Consider the following 24,500-nt stretch of genomic DNA (forward strand, 5'->3'; position numbering starts at 1 on the left):
TACACCTCGTACACACGCGGCTCCGCTCCGTACGCCTCGTACACACGCGGCTCCGCTCCGTACGCCTCGTACACACGCGGCTCCGCTCCGTACGCCTCGTACACACGCGGCTCCGCTCCGTACGCCTCGTACACACACGGCTCTGCTCCGTACGCCTCGTACACACACGGCTCCGCTCCGTACACCTCGTACACACGGCTCTGCTCCGTACACCTCGTACACACGCGGCTCTGCTACATCCACACTATAAACCCCTCCTGACCCCACACATTAAACTTCAGCTAATCCAGCACCATGACAACCAGCACAGCAGAGTCCTGCATCCACTGAGGCCCCTGATCATGTGACCCCTAACTCCTCCCCTCCTGTGACCTCATCACAGCTCCTGTGCGCACAGAGCAACCATATATGTGGTGGCGGCTCTGCAGGTGGAGGTATGTGGAGACCCCATTACTGGGCGCAGGGGGCAATAACCCCTTCAGCACGGAGACTCTTTTGGGGTCTTGTGTTGCCCCTTTATAAGAATCATAAGGTTTTTGTTCTGTTTCCTGTAATAGATACATACGACCCAACTATGGAGACAGGAAGGGAGGAAACCTATTGTTCTCATAGTACAGGACCCCTTTACTGCCCCACAGTGTAATGCCCCCATTATACCCCTTATGCAGGATGTATGATGCCCCACACAGTGTAATGCCCCCATTATGCCCCTTATGCAGGATGTATGATGCCCCCACACAGTGTAATGCCCCCATTATGCCCCTTATGCAGTATGTATGATGCCCCCACAGTGTAATTCCCCCATTATGCCCCTTATGCAGGATGTATGATGCAGCTTATGCAGTATGTATGATGCCCCACACAGTGTAATGTCCCCATTATGCCCCTTATGCAGGATGTATGATGCCCCCACACAGTGTAATGCCCCCATTTTGCCCCTTATGCAGTTTGTATGATGCTGCCACACAGTGTAATGCCCCCATTATGCCCCTTATGCAGTATGTATGTATGATGCCCCCACAGTGTAATGCCCACATTATGCCCTTTATGCAGTATGTATGATGCCCCCACACAGTGTAATTCCCCCATTATGCCCCTTATACAGTATGTATGATGCCCCCACGCAGTGTAATGCCCCCACACATTACAATGTTCCCACAGTACCGGTGATTAACCGGACAATAACATTTTCACAGTCCTTATCTATTAACTAATACAATATTTACAGCCAGAACTGTTTATCTTTCTCCCACAGTAATAGCTCTGCTTTACGGTACCTGTCTCATCTATTGCATTATTTCTGTGTCTTGTTGTGTTTAAATATGTGACTCCTCAAATTTTGTGTTATATGAGGCTGCGTAGTCTCGAAAGATTGCAACTTACCATTTTTTCAGTTAGCCATTAAAAGGTATCAACCACTGAGGACTCTCAAATCTTAATATTTATGAATTTGTTAGTGAACTCCACATGAATAGAGTGGGCCTTAGATTTACATCGGAGTTTAATTATAGCCAATTGACTTTCCTGGATGTACTAATCAGGAATTAATGGGATGAGAGCCTAGGGACAGTCTTCTACCATAAACCTACAAGCACTAATAGCCTATTGAAGTGGGATAGCCACCACCCCATCCCCCTAAAAAGGAAAACCAAAGGGCCAATTTTTATGGTTGACAAGTAATTGTTCTAATGTCAAAGATTTTAATATACAGGCAATAGACATGAACACCAGATTCAGGGAAAAAGGTATCCACAGTATATTTTTGATTCCGCACTATCCTTTGCATAGGAATGGGAGAGACAGACACTCCTCCAAACCTAAGCAAGAGATCAAGAAAAAGATGGGATAACACGAGAAATAGGAACTTAAGACAATCAGAGTGACCATATCTTTCATATCCTCAGAAAAAAATGGTATATACACTGTGTGCAGAATTATTAGGCAAGTTGTATTTTAGAGGATTATTTTTATTATTGATGTACAACTATGTTCTCAATCAACCCAAAAGACTCATAACTATCCAAGCTTAATATTTTTGGAAGTTGGAGTGGTTTTTTTTTAGATTTGGCTATCTTAGGAGGATATCTGTTTGTGCAGGTAACTATTACTGTGCCGAATTATTAGGCAACTTAATAAAAACCAAATATAATCCCATCTCACTTGTTTATTTTCACAAGGTAAACCAATATCCGTGCACAAAATTTAGAAATAAACATTTCTGACATGCAAAAACCAAAACAAAAAAATTACTGATCAATATAGCCACCTTTCTTTATGATGACACCCAACAGCCTTCCATCCATAGATTCTGTCAGTTGCTTGATCTGTTTTCGATCAACATTGCGTGCAGCAGCCACCACAGCCTCCCAGACACTGTTCCGAGAGGTGTACTGTTTTCTCTCCCTGTAGATCTCACATTTTATGATGGACCACAGGTTCTCTATGGCGTTCAGATCAGGTGAACAAGGGCACCATGTCATTATTTCTTCTTTTAGACCTTTACTGGCCAGCCACGCTGTGGAGTAGTTGGATGCATGTGATGGAGCATTGTCCTGCATGAAAATCATGTTTTTCTTGAACGATACCGACTTTTTCCTGCATCACTGCTTGAAGAAGTAGTCTTCTAGAAACTGGCAGTAGGTCTGGGAGTTGAGCTTCACTCCATCCTCAACCCGAAAAGGTCCCACAAGTTCATCTTTGATGATACCAGCCCATACCAGTACCCCACCTCCACCTTGCTGGCGTTTGAGTCGGAGTGGAGCTCTCTGCCCTTTACTGATCCAGCCTCTGGCCCATCCATCTGGTCCATCAAGAGTCACTCTCATTTCATCACTCCATAAAACCTTTGAAAAATCAGTCTTAAGATATTTCTTGGCCCATTCTTGACGTTTTATCTTATGTTTCTTGTTCAAAGGTGGTCGTTTTTCAGCCTTCCTTACCTTGGCCATGTCCCTAAGTAGCGCACACCTTGTGCTTTTTGATACTCCAGTAACGTTGCAGCTATGAAATATGGTAAAACTGGTGGCGAATGGCATCTTGGCAGCTTCACGCTTGATTTTCCTCAATTCATGGGCAGTTATTTTGCGCCTTTTTTGGCCAACACGCTTCTTGCGACCCTATTGGCTATTTGCCATGAAACGCTTGATTGTTCGGTGATCACGCTTCAAAAGTTTAGAAATTTCAAGACTGCTGCATCCCTCTGCAAGACATCTCACAATTTTGGACTTTTCAGAGTCAGTCAAATCTCTCTTCTGACCCATTTTGCCAAAGGAAAGGAAGTTGCTTAATAATTAGCACACCTTATATAGGGTTTTGATGTCATTAGTCAACACCCCTCCTCATTACAGAGATGCACATCACCAGATTTACTTAATTGGGAGTTGGCTCTCAAGCCTATGCAGCTTGGAGTAGGACAACATGTATAAAAAGTATCATGTGATCAAAATACTCATTTGCCTAATAATTCTGCACACAGTGTACAGTGGGGAAAAAAGTATTTAGTCAGCCACCAATTGTGCAAGTTCTCTCACTTAAAAAGATGAGAGAGGCCTGTAATTGACATCATAGGTAGACCTCAACTATAAGAGACAAAATGAGAAAACAAATCCTGAAAATAACATTGTCTGATTTGGAAAGAATTTTTTTTTCAAATTTTGGTGGAAAATACAGTATGTATTTGGTCAATTACAAACAAGCAAGATTTCTGGCTCTCACAGACCTGTAACGTCTTCTTTAAGAGGCTCCTCTGTCCTCCACTCATTACCTGTAGTACTGGCACCTGTTTGAACTTGTTATCAAGTCCGCAACCTCAAATAGTCACACTCCAAACTCCACTATGGTGTAGACCAAAGAGCTGTCAATGGACACCAGAAACAACATTGTAGCCCTGCACCAGGCTGGGAAGACTGAATCTGCAATAGGCAAGCAGCTTGGTGTGAAGAAATCAGCTGAGCAATAATTAGAAAATGGAAGACATACAAGACCACTGATAATCTCCCTCGATCTGGGGCTTCACAGAAGATCTCACCACGTGGGGTCAAAATTATCTCAAGAATGGTGAGCAAAAATCCCAGAACCAGATGGGGGGACCTAGTGAATGACCTGCAGAGAGCTGGGACCAATGTTACACAGGCTACCATCAGTAACACACTATGCCGCCAGGGACTCAGATCCTGCAGTGCCAGACGTGTCCCTCTGCTTAAGCCATTACATGTCCAGGCCCGTCTGAAGTTTTCTAGAGAGCGTTTGCTAGAGAGCATTTGGATGATCCAGAAGAGTGTTGGGAGAACGTGATATGGTCAGATGAAACCAAAGTAGAACTGTTTGGTAGAAACACAACTCGGCGTGTTTGGAGGAGAATGAATGCTGAGTTGCATTCTAAGAACACCATACCTACTGTGAAGCATGAGGGTGGCAACATCATGCTTTGGGGATGTTTCTCTGCCAAGGGACCAGGACGACTGATCAGTGTATATGAAAGAATGAATGGCGCCATGTATCATGAGATTTTGAGTGCAAACTTCCTTCCATCAGCAAGGGCATTGGAGATGAAACGTGGCTGGGTCTTTCAGCATGACAATGATCCCAAGCACACCACCAGGGCAACGAAGGAGTGGCTTCGTAAGAAGCATTTCAAGGTCCTGGAGTGGACTAGCCAGTCTCAAGTTCTAAACTCTATAGAAAACCTTGGGAGGGAGTTGAAAGTCCGTGTTGCCCAGCGACAGCCCCAAAACATCACTGCTCTAGAGGAGATCTGCATGGAGGAATGGGCCAACATACCAGCAACAGTGTGTGCCAACCTTTTGAAGACTTGCAGAAAACGTTTGACTTCTGTCATTGCCATCAAAGGATATATAACAAAGTATTGAGATGAACTTTTGTAATTGACCAAATACTGTATCTTCCACCAAAATGTAAAAAAAAATTCTTTCCAAATCAGACAATGTGATTTTCAGGATTTGTCTTCTCATTTTGTCTCTCATAGATGAGGTCTACCTATGAAGTCAATTACAAGCCTCTATCATCTTTTTAAGTGGGAGAACTTGCACAATTGGTGGCTGATTAAATACTTTTTTCCCCACTGTACTTGTTTCTTACCCGGTTTCTATAAAAAACCTGCACCCAAGGGGACTTGGCTAGGTAAAAAAATTTGTGGTTTCTTTAGGCATGGAGAATGTTATACATGTAACTGGATGAGACCATGTAAATCTTTCTCTAGTTCCTCCTCGGGTAAAACCTTTTTCCAGAGGGAAAAAGCCTCAATATATCCTAAAACCTCAGGACTTTTATATATGGTCACATGCATCTGCCCCCTAGATTATGTAGGCAAGGCCAAGAGGAAATTTAGAATGAGGGTCGGGAAGAATTTGGGTGATATACGCTATGGTCGGGACAACTCATTACCGAGATACATGAACAGTGTACATCGAGTGTACATTGCTCAATGAGCAAATTTCCTATGCCTGTTTTGTATGAATACAGCCCCATTCTGGATTACATTTTTGGATTTTATACTCTACCCATTGCTGCTCATTTCCCTGTGAATGGAGTTCACATAGTGTACAGCGAGCTGCCGATGGGACAGCATCGCCCAGGAGGACACCGGGGACCGCCGGAGAGGTGAGTATGAAGGTTTATTTTTACTTTTTTAACACTGCCGCTGGCACGCGGGCTGGTAGAAGGAGGCTGCTGCTTCTACCATCCACGCTGCTTTCGCTGTTATCAGCCAGAGCAGCGGTCGGATGAGAGGAGTAGCAGCCTCTTCTCCCCACCCAGGTACCAGCCAAGGCGCGATTTTACGCCTATTGTTTTAAATTAAAACGCAGCAAATCTGCATGTATAGATATTATTCATACGGATTTGCTACGATTCAGTGGTTAGCAGCCTTGCAGCACTGGGGTCCTGGGTTCAAATCCCACAAAGGACAACATCTGCAAGGAGTTTGTATGTTCTCCCTGTGTTTGCGTGGGTTTCCTCCGGGTTCTCCTGTTTCCTCCCACACTCCAAAGACATACTGATAGGGAATCTAGATTGTGAGCCCCGATGGGGACAGTGACGATAATGTATGTAAAGCGCTGCGGAATATGTTAGCGCTATATAAAAATAAAAGATTATTATTAACTTGTTAAAAAATAACAATGTATCTTCTGATTTTTGCATGTTTTTTCTTTTTACAAGAATTATTGGTGCCAATTTTCTTTTGAAACATTTTAATATCTGCTTTTTTCTGGTGTTTTTCTTGTAATATAGGAAAGTTTAAGGCCAGAAATAAACCCCATAAAACTCTGTACATGGAGACTTTGGTGTCAAATAATTTCTGCCCTCGGTGTTTTTTTTATAAAAGCCTCAAATTTCTGTGTGTGAATCAGACATGAGATCTAACATGGTAGAGCCCGGGGAAGATGGGAAACATTCATATAGACGGCCGGAGGTGATATAGTCAGTGACAGACTCTGGCCAAATATGTTTCCAGAGCCGTAGTAGAAGATGAAGATTTCGTCCTCATCATGAAATAGTTATTTCTCTTGTCACGTGTAATGAATATCTCCTGCAGTATTGCTAATGCTGATTCCAGTGTTGGTAAATGAGATGAGAATTAGTGTTATGGAAGATGAGTCTATGAGAAACATGTTCAGCTGCAGACTCCAAGGAAGAAACTGCCTGTTGTATGTGGCCTAAAATATATAGGTTTTATTACTAGATGTAAAGAAGAAAACTAAATACTGTAAAATAATATATCTCCTCATTGTCTCCAGTAATTGTATTATCACACAGAATTCTTTATGATGTTACATCGGCTCATCATCTTCTCATTCAGGTCTCTACAATATCGGATCCTCTCAGTGAAGATCTTCTATGTAAGAAAATTTTCCTGAGTTACCCATCAAGGATGGATATGGACAGAGACAAGATGGCGGAGAAGATAATGCACCTCACCCTAGAGATCCTCTTCCGGCTCACTGGAGAGGTGAGAGATTCTGATGACGTCACATTGCATCATTCTTATCTATGGGAATAACAGATGGACAGAACTGGAGAGGTGAGGACTCTGGAAATGTCTGTAGTGAGATTTATTAATGTGTCTCTCCATAACCAGGATTACACAGTAGTGAAGAAGACCTCTAGTGAGCGCTGTCAGGACCCTGTGTCTGAGGGAAGGGAGAGACCTCTGAGCCCAATCACAGGGCCTACCCCTCACCCCATTATACATGAGGACATCAATGACCAGAAGATCCTAGAACTCACCTACAAGATGATTGAGCTGCTGACTGGAGAGGTGACACTGCTGGGAATGCTGGGACATTATAGGGTAATGTTATGAAGGGATCGGGGGGATGACGGTATCATTGTATGTGTCAGATTCCTATAAGGTGTCAGGATGTTGCTGTCTATTTCTCCATGGAGGAGTGGGAGTATTTAGAAGGACACAAAGATCTGTACAAGGACGTCATGATGGAGGTTCCCCAGCCCCTCACATCTCCAGGTAATAGACAGGACTAAATACACACAGCCTATAATTATCTGTATGTAAAGAATGAATTCAGTCCCTGTATGTGTTTCATTCAGATCTATCCAGTAAGAGGACAACACCAGAGACATGTCCCCATCCTCATCTTCCACAGCACTGTAAACAAGAAGATCCCAATGTTCCTCAGGATCATCAGGTAGATGGAGACAAGGTGTCATGAGATCTCCCCTATGATGTGTAGGTGGCTGTGAAGGTCTTGTGTTCGGTGGTGATTTATCCACCAGTATTATGTTTTATACTTGTGTAATGAGAATGGTGGAGATGACAGGATTAGAGCTGATCATAGATGTGACTTCTCCATCTGTTTGTGACTTTTATAATATTTATTTCAGGGTGAAGATGTAACCCATATTAATACTACAGAGACATATGTGAGGGGTGATGAGCGGTGTAAAGAGGAGATTCCTACATATGACTACCCAGGTGAGTAGTAACCACTAGTAATAAGCAAATATGTTCGAAATCCGATCTCCAAACTTAAGTTCGACACGAATGTGGCACATTCATATTCATGATCGGAAAGTCAAGCAAAATTTCTTAAATTGTGGAAAAATCGGCAACATTTGGCGAATTTGCACGGGAACGTGATTGCAGGGCAACTACAGCGCTAACAGTTTTGCTAGCTTAGTATTTGTGTATGCTGGGAGGGGGGACGTGGTAGATGAGTGGGGGGGGGCTGGTGACAGCTCAGAACAGGTCAGATCAGCGGCGCGCTTTTTTTTTTCCTGTAGGTGGTAACTTTAAGTCAGGAAAGTGTGGCTAGCCAATCAGAGTGCAGGAAACATCCACAGTGTCCAGACACAAGGGTTTCTGAAATTGGCTCCTCTGTATATGAAAAGTGGCTGTGTTCCCTCAGCGCCATTAGATCCATGTTACTGCCGGTGATAGACGCCGCTATGTGTGCATCTGTGTACTGACAGATATTAGCTAGATAGATGAGCGCTTATGTGAAAGTCAGATCGTGTAGATAAGTCCTGTGCTGTGCACCTGTTCACTCACCCTTACAGATTGTTTCTGAAAGCTGATGACCGCCTCAGTCCCCCAGTACCAGTTGCCCAGTCGCCATTACTTCTCTAAGAAAGCTGTGCCTGCGCTATACCAGCATGTTGCAGACAACATCATCCGTTCCTATGCCTGCTAGGGTGCATTTCACCACAGACACCTGGACGAGTAAGCATGGGCATTACATCTCACTGACTGGGCACTAGGTGACTCTAGTGGCTGTGGAGGCTGGCGGGGAAGGGGCTGCTCCATAAATCTTTGAATCCCCAAGGCTTGCAGAACGAACCTCTGTATTTCCCACCTCCGCCACTGCTTCTGTGTCCTCCACCTCCTCTAGGGCCTCCACCTGTGCACTCAACCTCTTCCTTAACGAGACATGCGTTCCAACAGTGCAGAGTGAATCTACACCACCTCCGTACTGCACCGCCAAGGCTCACTGCTATCAGGCAGTCTTCAAATTAATATGCCTTGGAGATCGCAATCATACAGCTGAAGAGTTGTGAACAGCTCTCCAGGCTCAGTTTGAGCAATGGCTGTCTTCACTGAACCTGGAGCCAGGGAAGGCCATGTGCGGTAACGGTGCGAACCTGTTGGCGGCCCTATGCCGAGGCAAGCTCACACACTTGCCTTGCATGGCTCACGTCCTCAACCTGGTGGTACAGCGATTTCTCCGCCACTATCCCGTCCTAGATGACCTGCTTCAGAAAGTACGGAAGCTGTGTGCTCACTTTCGCCATTCGCAGCCCTCATGTCATTGACTTGCATCGATACAGAGGTCTTTCTCCATGCCAGTTAACAGGTTGATCTGCGATGTGCCGATGCTGTGGAATTCCACTCTGCACATGTTGCAGCGACTGTGGCAGCAGCACCGAGCCCTGGCGCAGAATGTCATGTCATATAGCCTGGGACAACGCAGCATAGATGTGGGGCATATCACGTTTACGGAGTGGGAACAAATTAAGGACCTCTGCACCCTTCTGCACAATTTTGAAATGGCTACTAAATCAGTTAGCGCTGACGATGCCGTCATCAGCTTCTGCTGGAGACGACTTTGAATAGCATGCCGCACAAAGTGGTTGTCCCAGAAGAAGAGGAGGATGCCGAAGGAATAAGAGTGTCTCAAAGTTCCAGACTGTCGTCACACAGGAGGATGCCAAGTGACGGTGGCTTCCTGCGATCGAGGGGGTTTGGTGATACCAGACATACTGTGTTAGTGAAGGTGCAAGAGCCAAGGAACAAATGGAGGAGGAAGAGGTGATGGGCGAGCAACAGTCAGAAGATGAAGAGGATAATCATCCCCTCTCTGTTGAACGTGGTTGGCAAGAGGGGACGGAGGAAACATGCATCAGTGTCACACAGCCAATAATAGAGCCTGGCTTTGCACCACAATAGAGCTCGACATATGAGTGCCTTCTTGCTGCACTATCTGCAACATGATCCCCGTATAGTTAGGATTCAAAATAATGCTGACTACTGGGTTGCCTCTCTGCTAGATCCACTTTATAAGAGTCAATTTTGCCAGATGCTTCCCACCCTGGAAAGGGACCCACTAATGTTGGAGTATCGAAACAGGCTTTTAAGCAACCTTAATAGAGCTTTTTCCCAAGATAGGAGTGAGGCACATATTGTGCATCGCAGCTGTAGTCTTTCAACCTCCAGCACGTCAGTTCGTCAACGTCAAAACATTAGCAGCAGCAGAGTAAGTGGCAGAAGCAATTTCTGTGAGTCCTTTCACACATTCTTTTAGCTCGTGCACCAGCGCAACAGAGTACAAGTCTGACACGTGGAGAACGACTGAAGAGCATGGTGGAGGAGTATCTAGAGCTCAATATGAATACCATCAGGGAGGATTTTGACCCTTTTACCTTGGAGGTTTTATCATGCCCGGCAGCCCGCGTTCTCTCAGAACGTGTGTTCAGCGCTGCTGGTGGTGTCCTGACGGCTATGCGCACCCGGCTGTCCCATAAAAGTGTTGAGCGCCTAACTTTCATCAAGATGAACAAGTCATGGATCTCAAAGGACTTTTGCACCCCAATTGCAGACTGTACAGAGTAGGCGATGTTGTAGTTTTTAGTGTGCTGCATTGATTTTGCGGAATTGCAGTCTGTGATATGGCTTCTGTGCCTGCTCTTGCTGCTGCTACAGGTTTTAGGCCCTAATTTTTTGAAATGTGGAGAATACAGATTTGGTTGCTCAATCCATTGGGTTGGCTGTAGTGGAAGAGGTGTCGGTCCCCATTATACTCTAGTGAAATTGATGCCACTTTGGTGGTTTTAGGCCCAAATGTTTTCAAATAAGAACACTCCTTACTGGGTCTCCATCTACTGGGTTGGCTGGAGGGGAAGAAGTGTCGGTCCTAATTATACTATTTCTGCTGTAAGGAAATTGATGCCACTTTGGTGATTTTAGGCCCAAAGGTTTTCAAATGTGAACACTCCTGATTGGGTCTCCATTTACTGAATTGGCTGAAGGGGAAGAGGTGTCTTTCCTAATTGTACAATTTCTACTGTAGTGAAATTGCTGCCACTTTGTTGTGCGGAAAAAAAGGCAGCATGTCCATTTTTTGTGCGTTATTGCCTGTGGATTTGCCATGAGTTTTTTCCAATGCATTGTATAGGCAAAAATGCATGCGGAAACGCACAAAGAATGGACATGCGGTGTTTTTTTCCGCACATGAAATCCGCTCAGGAAAATTCCTGATTATGTGCACAGAACTTGCAAAATGTCATAGGAAGCAGGGCTGTGGAGTCAGAATCGGTGTCCATTTTGGTGTCGGAATCGCAGTCGGTATAAAATGGACTGACTACAACTCCTAAAATGTATAATAAATTGGGTACAGTAGTTCAATGCAGTTTGTGGGGATAATTTTTTTCATAAAAATTTAGGAAAGTTATGAAATGTCCTATTCCTGATCTAAGGGTCTAGAGTAGACTTTTAGCTGAGATGAATCTGTGCTACAGTAAATTTATCACTTAAATATGAGCCATGTATGAGGGAGTCGGAGTTTGAGTCGGTGTCATGGAAATTGAGGAGTCGGAGTCAGAGGTTTGGCTTACCAACTCCACAGCCCTGATAGGAAGTCATGGGATAAGGTATGCAATGCTTTATCGGCCCATTTCTGTGCTGAAAAAGCGCACCAAAAACGCACTGTGTACTTAACTGTCGCAGTGACCAGCAGCGGTCGTGGTTCGGCAGCTCACAGGGGCGGCAAGGGTTGCCTAGACTAGGCCTTTTTTGAGACCGCAAAGGATGAGCCAGTTCACGTTATCTGCAAAGTTTGCGATACAAAACTCAGTAGAGGGAAAAACTGCAATTATTTGGTTACTACATGCATGAACCTTCACTTGCGCAATCAACATGCGTTACTCTGGCAATCTCACTGTGATAAAATGCAGAGCAGTGGACGTCAACAACCATCAGCTGCCCCTTCAACCGCATCCGCTGCTTCTTCCTCCTGTTCTGTTACCGTGCCAAGTATTGTCACGCAGGTCTCCCACCGCAGAACCTCTGTTTCTCTACCCGCTCCAGTCAGGCTGAGTGACAACCCGTCAGCTGTAACAGAAGCGGACATGCCTGCTGTGTTTGTTTTACCTAGCACACCACATCTTTCTCAATCCACCGTAACATGTCCCCCTGCAGCACACTCACGGACCAGCAGGTTCTCCAGTTTACCATACTCCACCCTCTCTCAGCACTGCAGCCAGCCCTCGGTCCCTCATTTATGGTCATGTAAAAGATTGTTTCATCCTACACATGACAAGTTGAGGTTGAACTCCACCATCTCCAATCTGTTGGCCACGGAAATAATGGTGTTGGCCCTAATTTTTTTAAATGTGAACACTCCTGATTGTGTTTCCATCTGCTGGGTTGGCTGTAGTGGAAGAGGTGTCTGTCCCTATTATAATACTTATACTCAATTTAAATTAATTGTTTGGTGTAGATACTGTTCTCACAGGAGAACACATGATAAAATAGAAAAAAAATTTTTCTACCGTGGTATATAAAGCAGGCTACATCTCCACTTAAAATTGTTTGGGGCAGATACTCTTCTTTACACAGGGGTACAAAGACCTGTTAAATTCAAAATTGGTATATAAAGCAGACTACATCTCAGCTTAAAATTGTTTGGGGCAGATATTCTTCTCCACACAGGGGTACACAGACGAGATAAACTCAAAATGGGTACATAAAGCAGACTACATCTCAACTTAAAATTCTTTGGGGCAGATATTGTTTTCCATATAGGGGGAACAAAAAAAGGTTGGGTCCGAGCAGCTTCCTGACCCTCGAATGGACTGTGCCGTCAGGGATAGAAGAGGAGGAGGGTGACTCTGATGGCGAGGAATGAGATAACAAATTGGATGATGATGATGATGAGGTTGTACATCCAACTTGGTATGAACCAAGAGGCACGCAGCTGAGTAGCTCATCTGAGGAGGAGGAATACGAGGAGGTTACTTTGTGTCGTATGGCACAGGCACGGAGTGATGCAAGCACGAGAAGCACTGCATCCTTTTTTTTTTTTTTTAAATCAAAAATTTTTATTAAACATATTTTGATCATACAATATTTCTCAAAACATTAAATTGTGAAAGAATACATAAGCTATACAAACATCCCTACAATCCCCCCCACCCATTCCAACAGCATTCCCCTCCCCTATGTTGTGTCTTAAGAAACATAGACAAAAAAAAACCTCCTATTAACCAATTATGGTAGAAAACCAGAGGTGCACTACATAAATGTTAGTTTATACTGTATAGTACATATTTAAACTCAGTACTCTCAAATTCCCTTATATTGTATCCAAGGTTCCCATATCTTTTCAAATATATTCTGTTTTCCTCTGTTTTCATATATACCTCTTTCCATCTGTATAATATATTCTACTTGTTTAAAATATTCTTCCCCGGAGGGGAGTAACCTAGCAATGGCTATTTTAATATTTTTATCAGCTAATATTTCTTCTACATAGCCCAACAATCATGTAATAGGGTCCCCAGGGACACCGCATCTATACGCCCCTTCAATCGCAGCAAGCACCCCAGACCAAAACCTTAATAGTCTAGGGCATTCCCACATCATGTGAAATATGCCTGCCTCCCCGTTTCCACATCTTGGGCATTCTGAATTGACCCTCAGCCCCATTTTGTGCATAATTAACGGAGATCTATAGACTCTGTGGATTACATAAATATGTGACAGTCTTGCAGGTTCGCTCATAGAAAGCTTAGGTATATACTCCAGTATGTTTTCCCAAATATCTTCTCTTATGAGTCCCACTTCCTCTTCCCATTTACTTTTAGATCTCAGTGGAAACTCCAGGAGAAAAGTATGCATCAAGTCTCTACACGTGCCCGAGATTACCCCCCCTTGTACCTCCCTCCTGACACATATACTCTAGTAATAGATCTGCTTCTGACTCGCCCCCTGGGCCGTGGGGCACCCGGAACCGGGCTTCAGTGCAATGTTGGGGGGTAGTAGTGGCAACCCGATCCCGTGGCTCAGGGTGGTCAGACCAAATGCTGTGGCAGTCTATTTGTAGGGTTTTGAATGTCCTACTACGCCACCCGTGGATTGCGGTCAGGGATGACCACCGCTGCTAGGCAGACCGCTGAGGCTGATGTTGGTATGCAGCACAGGGATAGGATAACTCCCCACGGGAAGAGTGTAGCCTCAGGGCAGTGTAATAGGATACTGGGGGTGATGGTGCAGGCCGCAATAATAAGGGTTCAGAGTCTGCTTCAAACAGTCCAGGGTCTTTATTGTAGTTAGTACTAATGACCCAACATGAGTACAGGGTAGGAATGGGCCTGGGTGTCTGGGAGCATTCGGGCGAGCCCCACTGGTCAGGGTGAGTGGGTAGGCCTACCGTTCTCTCTCTGCCCTTGCTGACTATCCCCCTTTTCGTGGTGTGATAGCCCACGTCCCTGCGCTGGCCGTGTACTACGCCTGTATGGCTTGCGACTCGGGCCTTAGGTACCTGTTGCTTCTCTGTGCTGTACCGGTCCCTCTGTGTGGCGGAGCCTCCAGGCTTCTTAGGCCAAGGGACCTGAAATCCCTTGTGGGTTGGTTATCTGCTGCCGGGCTTGCAACCCTGACAGCCTCGGACCCCAGTGTCCGGTTGTGTAGTTCTCTCTCAGCCAGGACCGGCTCTCGTCGCCTCTGTCCCTGGCTTGCTGTTCCTCCTCTGCCTCCTGGACTCCTCAGCTGCGGCTGACCTGTCCCTCTCTTCTAGGAACCCTTCTGGATGCTTCAGAAGTGGGTCCTGGTCTCTCTAACCCTGCCCGCAGTTCCAGTTTTTATAGGGACAGCCTGCTCCCCCTACTGGCCTGGGACAGGAGGTGCTGCATGCTAATGGTCCCTGACCAGGAAACCTCCCTCCTGCTCTCAGACACAGCCTTTAATGTTTGTGGCATCCAGGCCTGGGGTGACACACTTCCACTACCATTCGTTGTTTGGTTCTTTGGGATTTAATTGCATGATTAATCTGCCCATAGTGATACCATTCTGTATTTGGCAACAAGAATTCCCTCTGTAACTGTGAGAAGGGTTTAAGACTTTCCCCCTCCATTATTTGATAGATATAATTAATTCCTCTACCTGCCCATTCTCTTATGATACCAATGTATCTCTGGGACGTTATTATTATTCCATATAGGAGTAAATTTAGTTAGTCCCTTCACTCCCCTTACTTTCTTTACTATGTTCCAGGTTTTTTGTATGAGATCTATTGTAGGCATTTTTCCCCAACCTATTCATGTCTCCTCCCTCCAGGCCATCAAGTATCTGTCTTTCCCCAATGGAATACTCCAATATTCTTTTAATAGATCCGCCAGATCCGGTGCATGACCACCCTCTAAAATGTTGACTCTGTGCCGCCAGAAAATATATTTCCGGATTTGGCAGCGCCAGTCCACCCTCCTCCTTGGGCCTTTGGAGAATTTCTAGCTTTATTCTTGCCTGCTTCTTCCCCCATACCAGAGCTCTAATCATCATATTTAAGGACTTAAATCTTTTTTTAGGTATCCACATAGGAGTGTTGTGTAAGATATATAACAACTTTGGCATCAAGATCATTTTAAAAAGGTTTATTCTCCCCACCACCGTTATATGTAGTTTACTCCATATATCTATTTTAGTTTTAAATTTTTGAAGCAATGGCGACAAATTGATATTAAGATAATCTGATACCAGTAGAGATATTTGTATTCCCAAGTATTTAAATACTTTTTTACACTGCAAGTTATCAGCTTCATTTTCTCTATTTGTCAATTCCACCTCTCGACCCACTTTAAACAAGACTGATTTGGACCAATTAATCTTCAGCCCCGATATCGCCCCAAACCTCTCAATTATCTGCATGGCACGACTCAATGATTCAGCTGGATCAACCAAAAATAATAAGAGATCGTCTGCATACAGAGCAATTTTTTCCTCTATTATTCCATATTTAAACCCTTGGACCTACTTCGTTTCCCTGATGACTGCGGCCAAAGGTTCAATTGCCATGGCAAAGAGGAGCGACAACAGTAGACACACCTGTCTAGTTCCCCTATTCTAATGAAACGAAGGGGAAATCGCTCCATTAATTCTTATCCTGGCAGTAGGTTGGGAATACAACAATTGAACCCACTCAATAAATCTCAGTTCAAAACCAAATTTTTGCATGACTCCACAGATATTCCCATTGTACACTATCAAACGCCGTTTGGGCATCCAGTGAGACGATTACTCTATGACCTGGGTTATCAGACTGTAATTGAAGATTAAGGTACAATCTTCTTATATTAACCGCAGTAGATCTATTGGGCATGAATCCCGACTGATCCGGATGTATTAGTGAGGAAATTATCCCAGTCAGCCTATTAGCCAGGACTTTGGCCAGTATTTTAACATCAGCTGTCAGTAACGAGATTGGTCTATATGATTCAGGTATTCTAGGGTCCTTCCCCTCCTTAGGAATCACCACAATTACCGCCTCCCTCATAGAAGCTGGCAGCAATCCCCCCTCACTAGCTTCTTCAAATACTTTGAATAATTTAGGCAACAGAAGTTCAGCAAATTGTTTATATACTTCTGACGGTAGCCCATCCATACCCGGTGCCTTCTCATTAGCCATGCCATGCAGAGCAATCTCCATCTCCTCCATAGTAATGGGGGAGTCCAACCTCTCTCTGCACTCATTGTTTAGTTTAGGGAGCGACACTAAATCAACAAAATTATCTATCTCCTCAAATGTCACTATCCCTTCCGAGGAATAAAGTTTTTTATAGAAGTCTCTAAAGATTTTCAATATCCCCTCCAGTTCAGAGACACTCCTCCCCTTATCGTCAACCATTTCATGGATAAATGAATTATTCCTTTGTGCCGATGCTATAACTGATAATAAATGTCCAGCCTTCTCCCCTTGAGCATAAAAGCTGGCCCTTCGGAATGCCTGAATTTTTGCCATTTTGTCTATTAAAATCTTATTTATCTTATCTTGCACATTCCTAAGGCCACACTGTGCATCAGGAGTATTATTATTTATGGCTTCTTCCTCCGCCCTTCCCAATGCTTCCAGACTTTCTATTTCTTCTTTTTTAGTTTGTGATATACGCCTACAGATATCTCTAAATAAGAGCCCTCTAAGAAAGGCCTTCACCGCATCCCACTCTTATTAATTTATTTGTACTACCGTCATTATGAATAAAAAATTCTTCCAATTCTTCTTTCTTCTGAACATTAAGATGTTGTAACCAGACGGGATGCATTTTCCACCCTTCCCTAACTATTCCTCTTTGGGGCCCATACCCAATGGTTGCCATAACTGGACTATGGTCTGAGATTACTCTAGGGAGATATTGTACCTCCATAATCATGGAGTCTGCTAATTCATCCGCCAATGCTAAATCTATACGTGATAACGTACCATATGACGTGGAGTGACATGAGTAGCACCTTTTCCCTGTATTCCTGACCCTCCATGCATCAATCAATCCAATTTCTTTTATGAAATAACCAAAAACTGTATTGGTACTTTCCTGTATACCCGATTTGCCTCTTACTCCTATTCCAGAAAGTGTCCATTACATTATTAAAGTCTCCCATCATCAAAAGCTGTAATACTCTTCCTCTTTCCGCATACTCTCGCATCAATCTGATTTTAGTGCTAGAGTAAGGGGGAGGGGGGGGATGTAAAGTGCCACTATACACATCGGGCGTCCGAAAAAACTTCCCTTAACTGCCACCCCCTGCCCCTCTGGATCAATATATACGTCAATTTCTTCAAAAGGTGTGGATCTATTAATTAGAATGGAAACTCCTCTGGCATAATTAGAGAAAGTGGAATGATAAGCCTTCTGTATCCATCTTCTGTTTATAATCTGAGTAGTTTCCTTTTGTAAATGGGTTTCTAGAAGGCATATTACCGAGGCCCCCGGATCCTGCATTTAAATATTGTCGCCCTTTTGTTTTTCTCCGACAAACCCCTAACATTCCAACTTATAACTCTAAAACTGCCCATAATAAGTAGTTAGCGGTATTTCTTTTATCTTTATCATTTCTCTCCTCTACTGTCGGTGCCCTCCCCCCTTCCCTCCTTCCCCCTCCCCTCTCCCCCCCTTACCCTCACCTTCTCCCCTCCTTGTATGCTCTCTAGGAGCTGTGGGTTCTCCATTCCTGGACCAGTCTTCCAACTAGAGAATTCCCCCCTAACCTCTTTTTAGAACAACAACAAATCCCAAATAAACCTCTTCTTTCAGGTTATCCCCCCTCCCACTGTGCCTTACAGTACTTTCTATAATTTGTCTCAACATTTTCACATTAGTACAGTATATCTTTGGTATCAAATATTATTATTATAATTATTATTCTTCGCCACTTCCCTGCCCTCTATCAAGGGCTCAAATTTGAAGTCCGTATGCTCCGCAACGACTCCTTTCTTCTTAAAACCACTTTTCCCTTTCTAAAAAAGAAAAGGTTTCATAATACATTATACCAATAATAAGAAACAAATTAGTCCCGAACCAACAAAAAAGGGACCAAGATAGAAAAAGAAGGTAAGGGGCGAAAAATACAGGTGTCCTCTGTCCGAGCAAGCAGTTGCAACTGCCATATAGTCACTACGAAGCAATAAAAAGTCCATTTAACAAGTGTCCTCAGCCGACCGTTTCCTTAAGGAATATTTTAAGTGCCTTGGTAATCTCTCACTCTTTAGCTTGTAAAGATTTAACATTAATATCAATCCATTCTGCGGCCACCTCTGGCTTTAGAAAAAAGAAAACTTTATCCATAGCAACCACTCGCAGTTTGGCCGGGAACAATATTGAGTACGTTGCGCCCAGTTCTCTTAGGCGTCTCTTTACTCGTCCAAATTGCATTCGCTGCTTCTGGACAGCTTCCGAATAGTCAGGATATATGCCAATTCGTTGGCCATTTATTGTGATCTCTTCACATTCCCTTGCTTTGCGAATAATGATATCTCTGTCCCTATAGCGAAGTTACTTTCCAATCATAACACGCGGTCCTTTGCCCGGGGGTTGAGGCTGCATTGGTACTCTGTGTGCACGCTCCACCGCGTAAAATTTAGTGAGAGAGTCCGCTCCAATCTTCTCTATCAGCCATTTTTCAATAAAATCAGTGGGATCTCTTCCCTCAGACTTTTCCGGAAGTCCTTCTATCCTAATATTGTTTCTTCTGGAGCTGTTCTCCAAATCAGCATTTTTGGCCATAATTTCAGAAATTTGTTTAAACTGTTTTAAAGACTTTATGAGTTTATTAACCCGGTCCTCTGTTTCTCCCACACTGGTTTCCACCTCACCAGTCCTGGTATTAACCTTTTGCATATCTTTTTTGATAGTGGCTACTTCAGATTGTACACCCAGGACTTGCTGTGTTAATGTAGTTAGTGCCTGTTTACAGAAAGACACCACAGCAAATACAGTGCCTACAAGTAGTATTCAACCCCCTGCAGATTTAGCTGGTTTGATAAGATGCAAATAAGTTAGAGCCTTCAAACTGCAAACGAGAGTAGGTTTTATGAACAGAAGCATAAATCTTACAAACCAAAAAGTTATGTTGCTCAGTTGAATTTTATTAAATTTTAAACATAAAAGTGTGGGTCAATTATTATACAACCCCTATGTTTAATATTTTGTGGAATAACCCTTGTTTGCAATTGCAGCTAATAATCGTCTTTTATAAGACCTGATCAGGCCGGCACAGGTCTGTGGAGTTATCTTGGCCCACTCCTCCATGCAGATCTTCTCCAAGTTATCTAGGTTCTTTGGGTGTCTCATGTGGACTTTATTCTTGAGCTCCTTCCACAAGTTTTCAATTGGGTTAAGGTCAGGAGACTGACTAGGCCACTCCAACACCTTGACTTTTTCCCTCTTGAACCAGGCCTTGGTTTTCTTGGCTGTGTGCTTTGGGTCGTTGTCTTGTTGGAAGATGAAATTACGACCCATCTTAAGATCCTTGATGGAGGAGCGGAGGTTCTTGGCCAAAATCTCCAGGTAGGCCGTGCTATCCATCTTCCTATGGATGCGGACCAGATGGCCAGGCCCCTTGGCTGAGAAACAGACCCACAGCATGATGCTGCCACCACCATGCTTGACTGTAGGGATGGTATTCTTGGGGTCGTATGCAGTGCCATCCAGTCTCCAAACGTCACGTGTGTGGTTGGCACCAAAGATCTCGATCTTGGTCTCATCAGACCATAGAACCTTGAACCAGTCTGTCTCAGAGTCCTCCAAGTGATCATGAGCAAACTGTAGACGAGCGTTGACATGACGCTTTGATGGTAAAGGTACCTTACGGGCTCGTCTGGAACGGAGACCATTGCGGTGGAGTACGTTACTTATGGTATTGACTGAAACCAATGTCCCCACTGCCATGAGATCTTCCTGGAACTCCTTCCTTGTTGTCCTTGGGTTAGCCTTGACTCTTCGGACAAGCCTGGCCTCGGCACGGGAGGACACTTTCAAAGGCTGTCCAGGCCGTGGAAGGCTAACAGTAGTTCCATAAGCCTTCCACTTACGGATGATGCTCCTAACAGTGGAGACAGGTAGGCCCAACTCCTTGGAAAGGATTTTGTACCCCTTGCCAGCCTTGTGACCCTCCACGATCTTGTCTCTGATGGCCTTTGGAATGCTCCTTTGTCTTTCCCATGTTGACCATGTCTGAGTGCTGTTCACAAGTTTGGGGAGGGTCTTAAATAGTCAGAAAAGGCTGGCAAAAGAGATCTTTAATCCACACATGTGAAGCTCATTATTCTTGGTGCCTGAACTACTTCTTAATACTTTAGGGGGACCAAACAGAATTCTTGTGGTTTGAGGGGTTGAATAATAAATGACACTCTGAATTAACTTTTAACGTTTTAAAAAAAAAAAAAAAAAATAATAATAATAAAAAATTTGCTGCAGTGCATTTCCCACTTCCAGGCTGATCTACAGTACAAATGTCACAATGCCAAGTTAATTCCGCATGTGTCAACCAGCTAAATCTGCAGGGGGTTGAATACTACTTGTAGGCACTGTACATCCTTGATAGTGGGGTTCTCCTGTATATCACCCTCCTCCTGTGTTGTCGCAGACATCATTTCCCCATCAGCATAATTACTCCCTGGGGACATTCCTTCTTCTCCCTCAGTCGATGGCGCCATCATTTCTTCCCCGTCCAGCTCCTCCCCTCTATCCGACTCCTGCTGAACGGTGCCCTCCACATTGCGGGCATATCTTTCCAACTTCGCCGCTACACTCATGCGGCGCTGGCAGGCTGCGTTAGCTTTGGCCGCCTCCTCCTTCTTCTCAGCGCCATCTTGGGAGCTGCTTCCATCTCCCCAGCCCGCGTCTTTCTGTCTCCGGTGGGTCATACCGGCTCACCTCTGTACGTCTCAGCAGCTCTCCTAATGATCCGCAGCACTTCCCTCACCTTCCGGTCGGCTGAGGCTGGCGGTGGCCGCAACGGATCTCCTATATGACTAGGCAGCGGCGGGAGAGCACGGAAACACGTCCGCTCACATTGCCTACCAGGCTCTGCCTAAGCACTGCATCCTTAACGACAATCGTGGCAGTGTGACGGGTCTGCAGCTCTCAGGGGCAGCAAGGATTACCTAGCCTGGGCCTTTTTTGAGACCGCAAAGGATGAGTCAGCTCTCGTTATCTGCAAACTTTGCGATAAAAAAACTCAGTACAGGGAAAAAACTGCAATAATTTGACTACTACATGTGTCAGGGAAATATTTAGGAATATTGAAAATATTCTCTCCCCCTGTCATAGATATTTAGAATCAAGCCCCTTTTCCCCCCTCCCTTATTCCCCCTTTGTCACAAGACAAGAGCTGTCTCCAGGTAAATCTCAGCTCAAAAATCCAACTAATGCACTCATGAGTAAGGCCTTAAACAAACCCTGGCAGCCAAGAGGTGCCACCAACCTACTTAAAATGTGAGCATCTTTCTCCCTGGCTGACATAGGGGGTGATTAGACGCAGGCTTGCGATAAATTTCCGTGTAACTGTTAAAGCTTGCTTCCCAAATTTCAAAGGGAAATCTATGGTCAGATCGGAGCCGATATGAAATATGGCATAACTAAAGTTCCATAGGTCCGATAATAACGGGACCTATATTTTTAGTGGCAGGATCAGCCAAGGGACGTATGCATATTTTCTCATTGCTATAAGTCAAACTGTGGAGCTGTAGCGCAAAAGCACCAGAATAGCAGACCGCAACGGCGCGATATGTGGTCTCTAAATTAGGGTAAAATCATAATGGAAAAAATGACGTCGCTTGCACGCTTCTGCGAGCAACCAGGGATAAGTTATTACAGAAGTTATTACAGAAGTTAGTTATTTTAATGAAATCATGAAGGGTGGAGCCCGAGCCCACATGATGTCACCACAGGGGACGTGTGGGCAGATCTCCCCTTAGGTATAAGAGAATCCATGGAGAATAGAGGAGCACGCATTGCCATGGGGTTTAATGACTATAAGCAACGGGTCATGTTCGATAACGCTCAAATCAAACTGGGGAGCCCCTCCTCCACCTATGCTAATTCGTCCCTGAAAACTGTATAGGGTAAGTTTCTTATTTAATCCTGTTTATTTTATATAACTGCTTATGTATTGTATTGTCTCCTTTTGTAAAATCCTTGTATATATTTTTCCTAAACACTGCCTCCCTTTTGGATTTAAATATAAAATTTAATAGTTCTGTTTCTTTTGTCCTGTAATCGTTCCCTCCCCCGAAGCCATACGCTACCAAAACACAGGCATCCGCCCACGCCTGTATTATATTTCAAATCTGGACGGTGGTGGCAGAGAATATTAATAATTGGGCTATTGTGAACCTGACAGTGACCGTACGGAGGGCGTAAACACATATTCCATGATTTGGAATCCAGAGGTGTGACGCCATACTCTCACTGGTCGCTTTCCGATATCTAAGTAGTGAGTAGTCTGGATTGTGTGCTTCCAATTCTGGACGAAATCAGTGACATAGTGACGGCACGGTGAGATATTGCGTGATCTCCCCGGTGTCGTCGCTATGGAGTTCCTGACAACATGCATGAACTTTCACATGGGCAATCAACATGCGCTACTTTGGCAATCTCACTGCGATAAAATGCAGACCTCAATTATCATCAGCTGCCCCATCAACCGCATCCGCTGCTTCTTCCTCCTCCCCTGTTACCGTGCTAAGTATTGGCACGCAGGCCTCCCACCTCAGAACCTCTGATTCTCTACCCTCTCCAGTCAGGCTGAGTGAGCCCTTCGGCTGTAATGGAAGCAGACATGCCTGCTCTGTTTTTTTCACCGAGCACACCACATATTTCTCAATCCACCCTAACATATACCGCTGCACCTCACTCACAGTCCAGCAGTTTGCCCGTTTCACCGTACTCCACCCTCTCTCAGCACTGCAGCCAGCTCTCAGCCCCACAGTTGTGGTCACATAAAAGATTGTTTTCTCCCACACATGACAAAGCTAAAAGGTGGAAATCCACCATCTCCAATCTGTTGGCCACGGAAATGGTGGTGTCAGGCTCTAATTTTTTGAACTGTGAACACTCCTGTATGGCTGCTTTTTTACTGAGGAGGAAAACAAACTATTTGCCGATGTTGTCCTCTATCATCATAAATGGGTTAGCTCCTTGTCAAGGAGACCGATGACCGCTGCTGTCTACCTTGGGAACATTGTGTTGAAGATTGCAAGGTGTCACTGGTTTACCGTAACAGAGAGGAGCCAGAAGACAGCAGTGTCTGATTCCTCCCACTCCTGCACTCATTGGAAGCCTTTCGCCTTCATATTAATCGGTGCAGGAGTTAATCTTCTCAGTTGTGAGCTCCTGGAAGCTTACCGTGATTTAGGCTCTTGGCAGATTCATCCCGTGCATCTCCCCTTCTGTGATAACGCTGTACCACAACACATCAGACTGTCGCCTGCCATGGAAACCTTGAAAAGGAAGCTGAAGACCCACTTCTTGTGACATGCGTACAACCTGCGATAAGCCTCGCTCCAGCATACCGCTGCACGACTAGCTGTACATTGACCTACTGTATCCTCACCCATACTTTGTAGATTGTTCGTGCACCCTCGTGGGCAGGGTCCTCTTTCCTCTTGTACCAGTCAGTGATCCCTTTTGACATGGAACGCGCCACGGAATAAAGTTTTCTGTAATAGTAATAATTATAGTTCTTGTACTTGTGCTCTGGGTCAATTGATGGCACTTTCCAGGTGTCTACCCCTAATTTGATGTGTTTTGGCAGCTTTTTGGCCCGTTTGAAGGTGTTGTGTATGCAGGTTTTTTGCCTCCCATTGAATCTTATGGCGTTCGGTAATGTTGGGTGAATATTCGACAGATAAATCGGCGAATATTGCAAATTCGAAGATCGCAGTCCGAACTGAATATTGAAACATTCTCTCATCTCTAGTAACCACTAAATACAGAGAAGTCACAGATTTCTCTCAGTCACCGGCTGTGGCTGCTTC

General features: G+C 44.6%; 1 protein-coding gene across 1 annotated transcript in view; it reads left to right on the forward strand.

The window, feature by feature from the left end:
- Positions 1-344: 344 nt before the first annotated feature.
- LOC141173598 (uncharacterized) overlaps positions 345-24,500 on the forward strand; it is a 154,522-nt gene continuing 130,366 nt past the window's right edge. Inside the window, exons 1-6 of the mRNA XM_073657898.1 lie at positions 345-434; positions 6,818-6,967; positions 7,097-7,276; positions 7,360-7,483; positions 7,567-7,664; positions 7,861-7,951. Of these exons, the coding sequence (XP_073513999.1) occupies positions 6,890-6,967; positions 7,097-7,276; positions 7,360-7,483; positions 7,567-7,664; positions 7,861-7,951 (571 nt within the window). The 5' untranslated portion in view covers positions 345-434; positions 6,818-6,889. The remainder of the gene's footprint in view (positions 435-6,817; positions 6,968-7,096; positions 7,277-7,359; positions 7,484-7,566; positions 7,665-7,860; positions 7,952-24,500) is intronic.

Source organism: Phyllobates terribilis, unplaced genomic scaffold, assembly GCF_046119375.1.
Source record: "Phyllobates terribilis strain yellow unplaced genomic scaffold, ASM4611937v1 Scaffold_13__5_contigs__length_258822181, whole genome shotgun sequence".
Classification (NCBI taxonomy): domain Eukaryota; kingdom Metazoa; phylum Chordata; class Amphibia; order Anura; family Dendrobatidae; genus Phyllobates; species Phyllobates terribilis.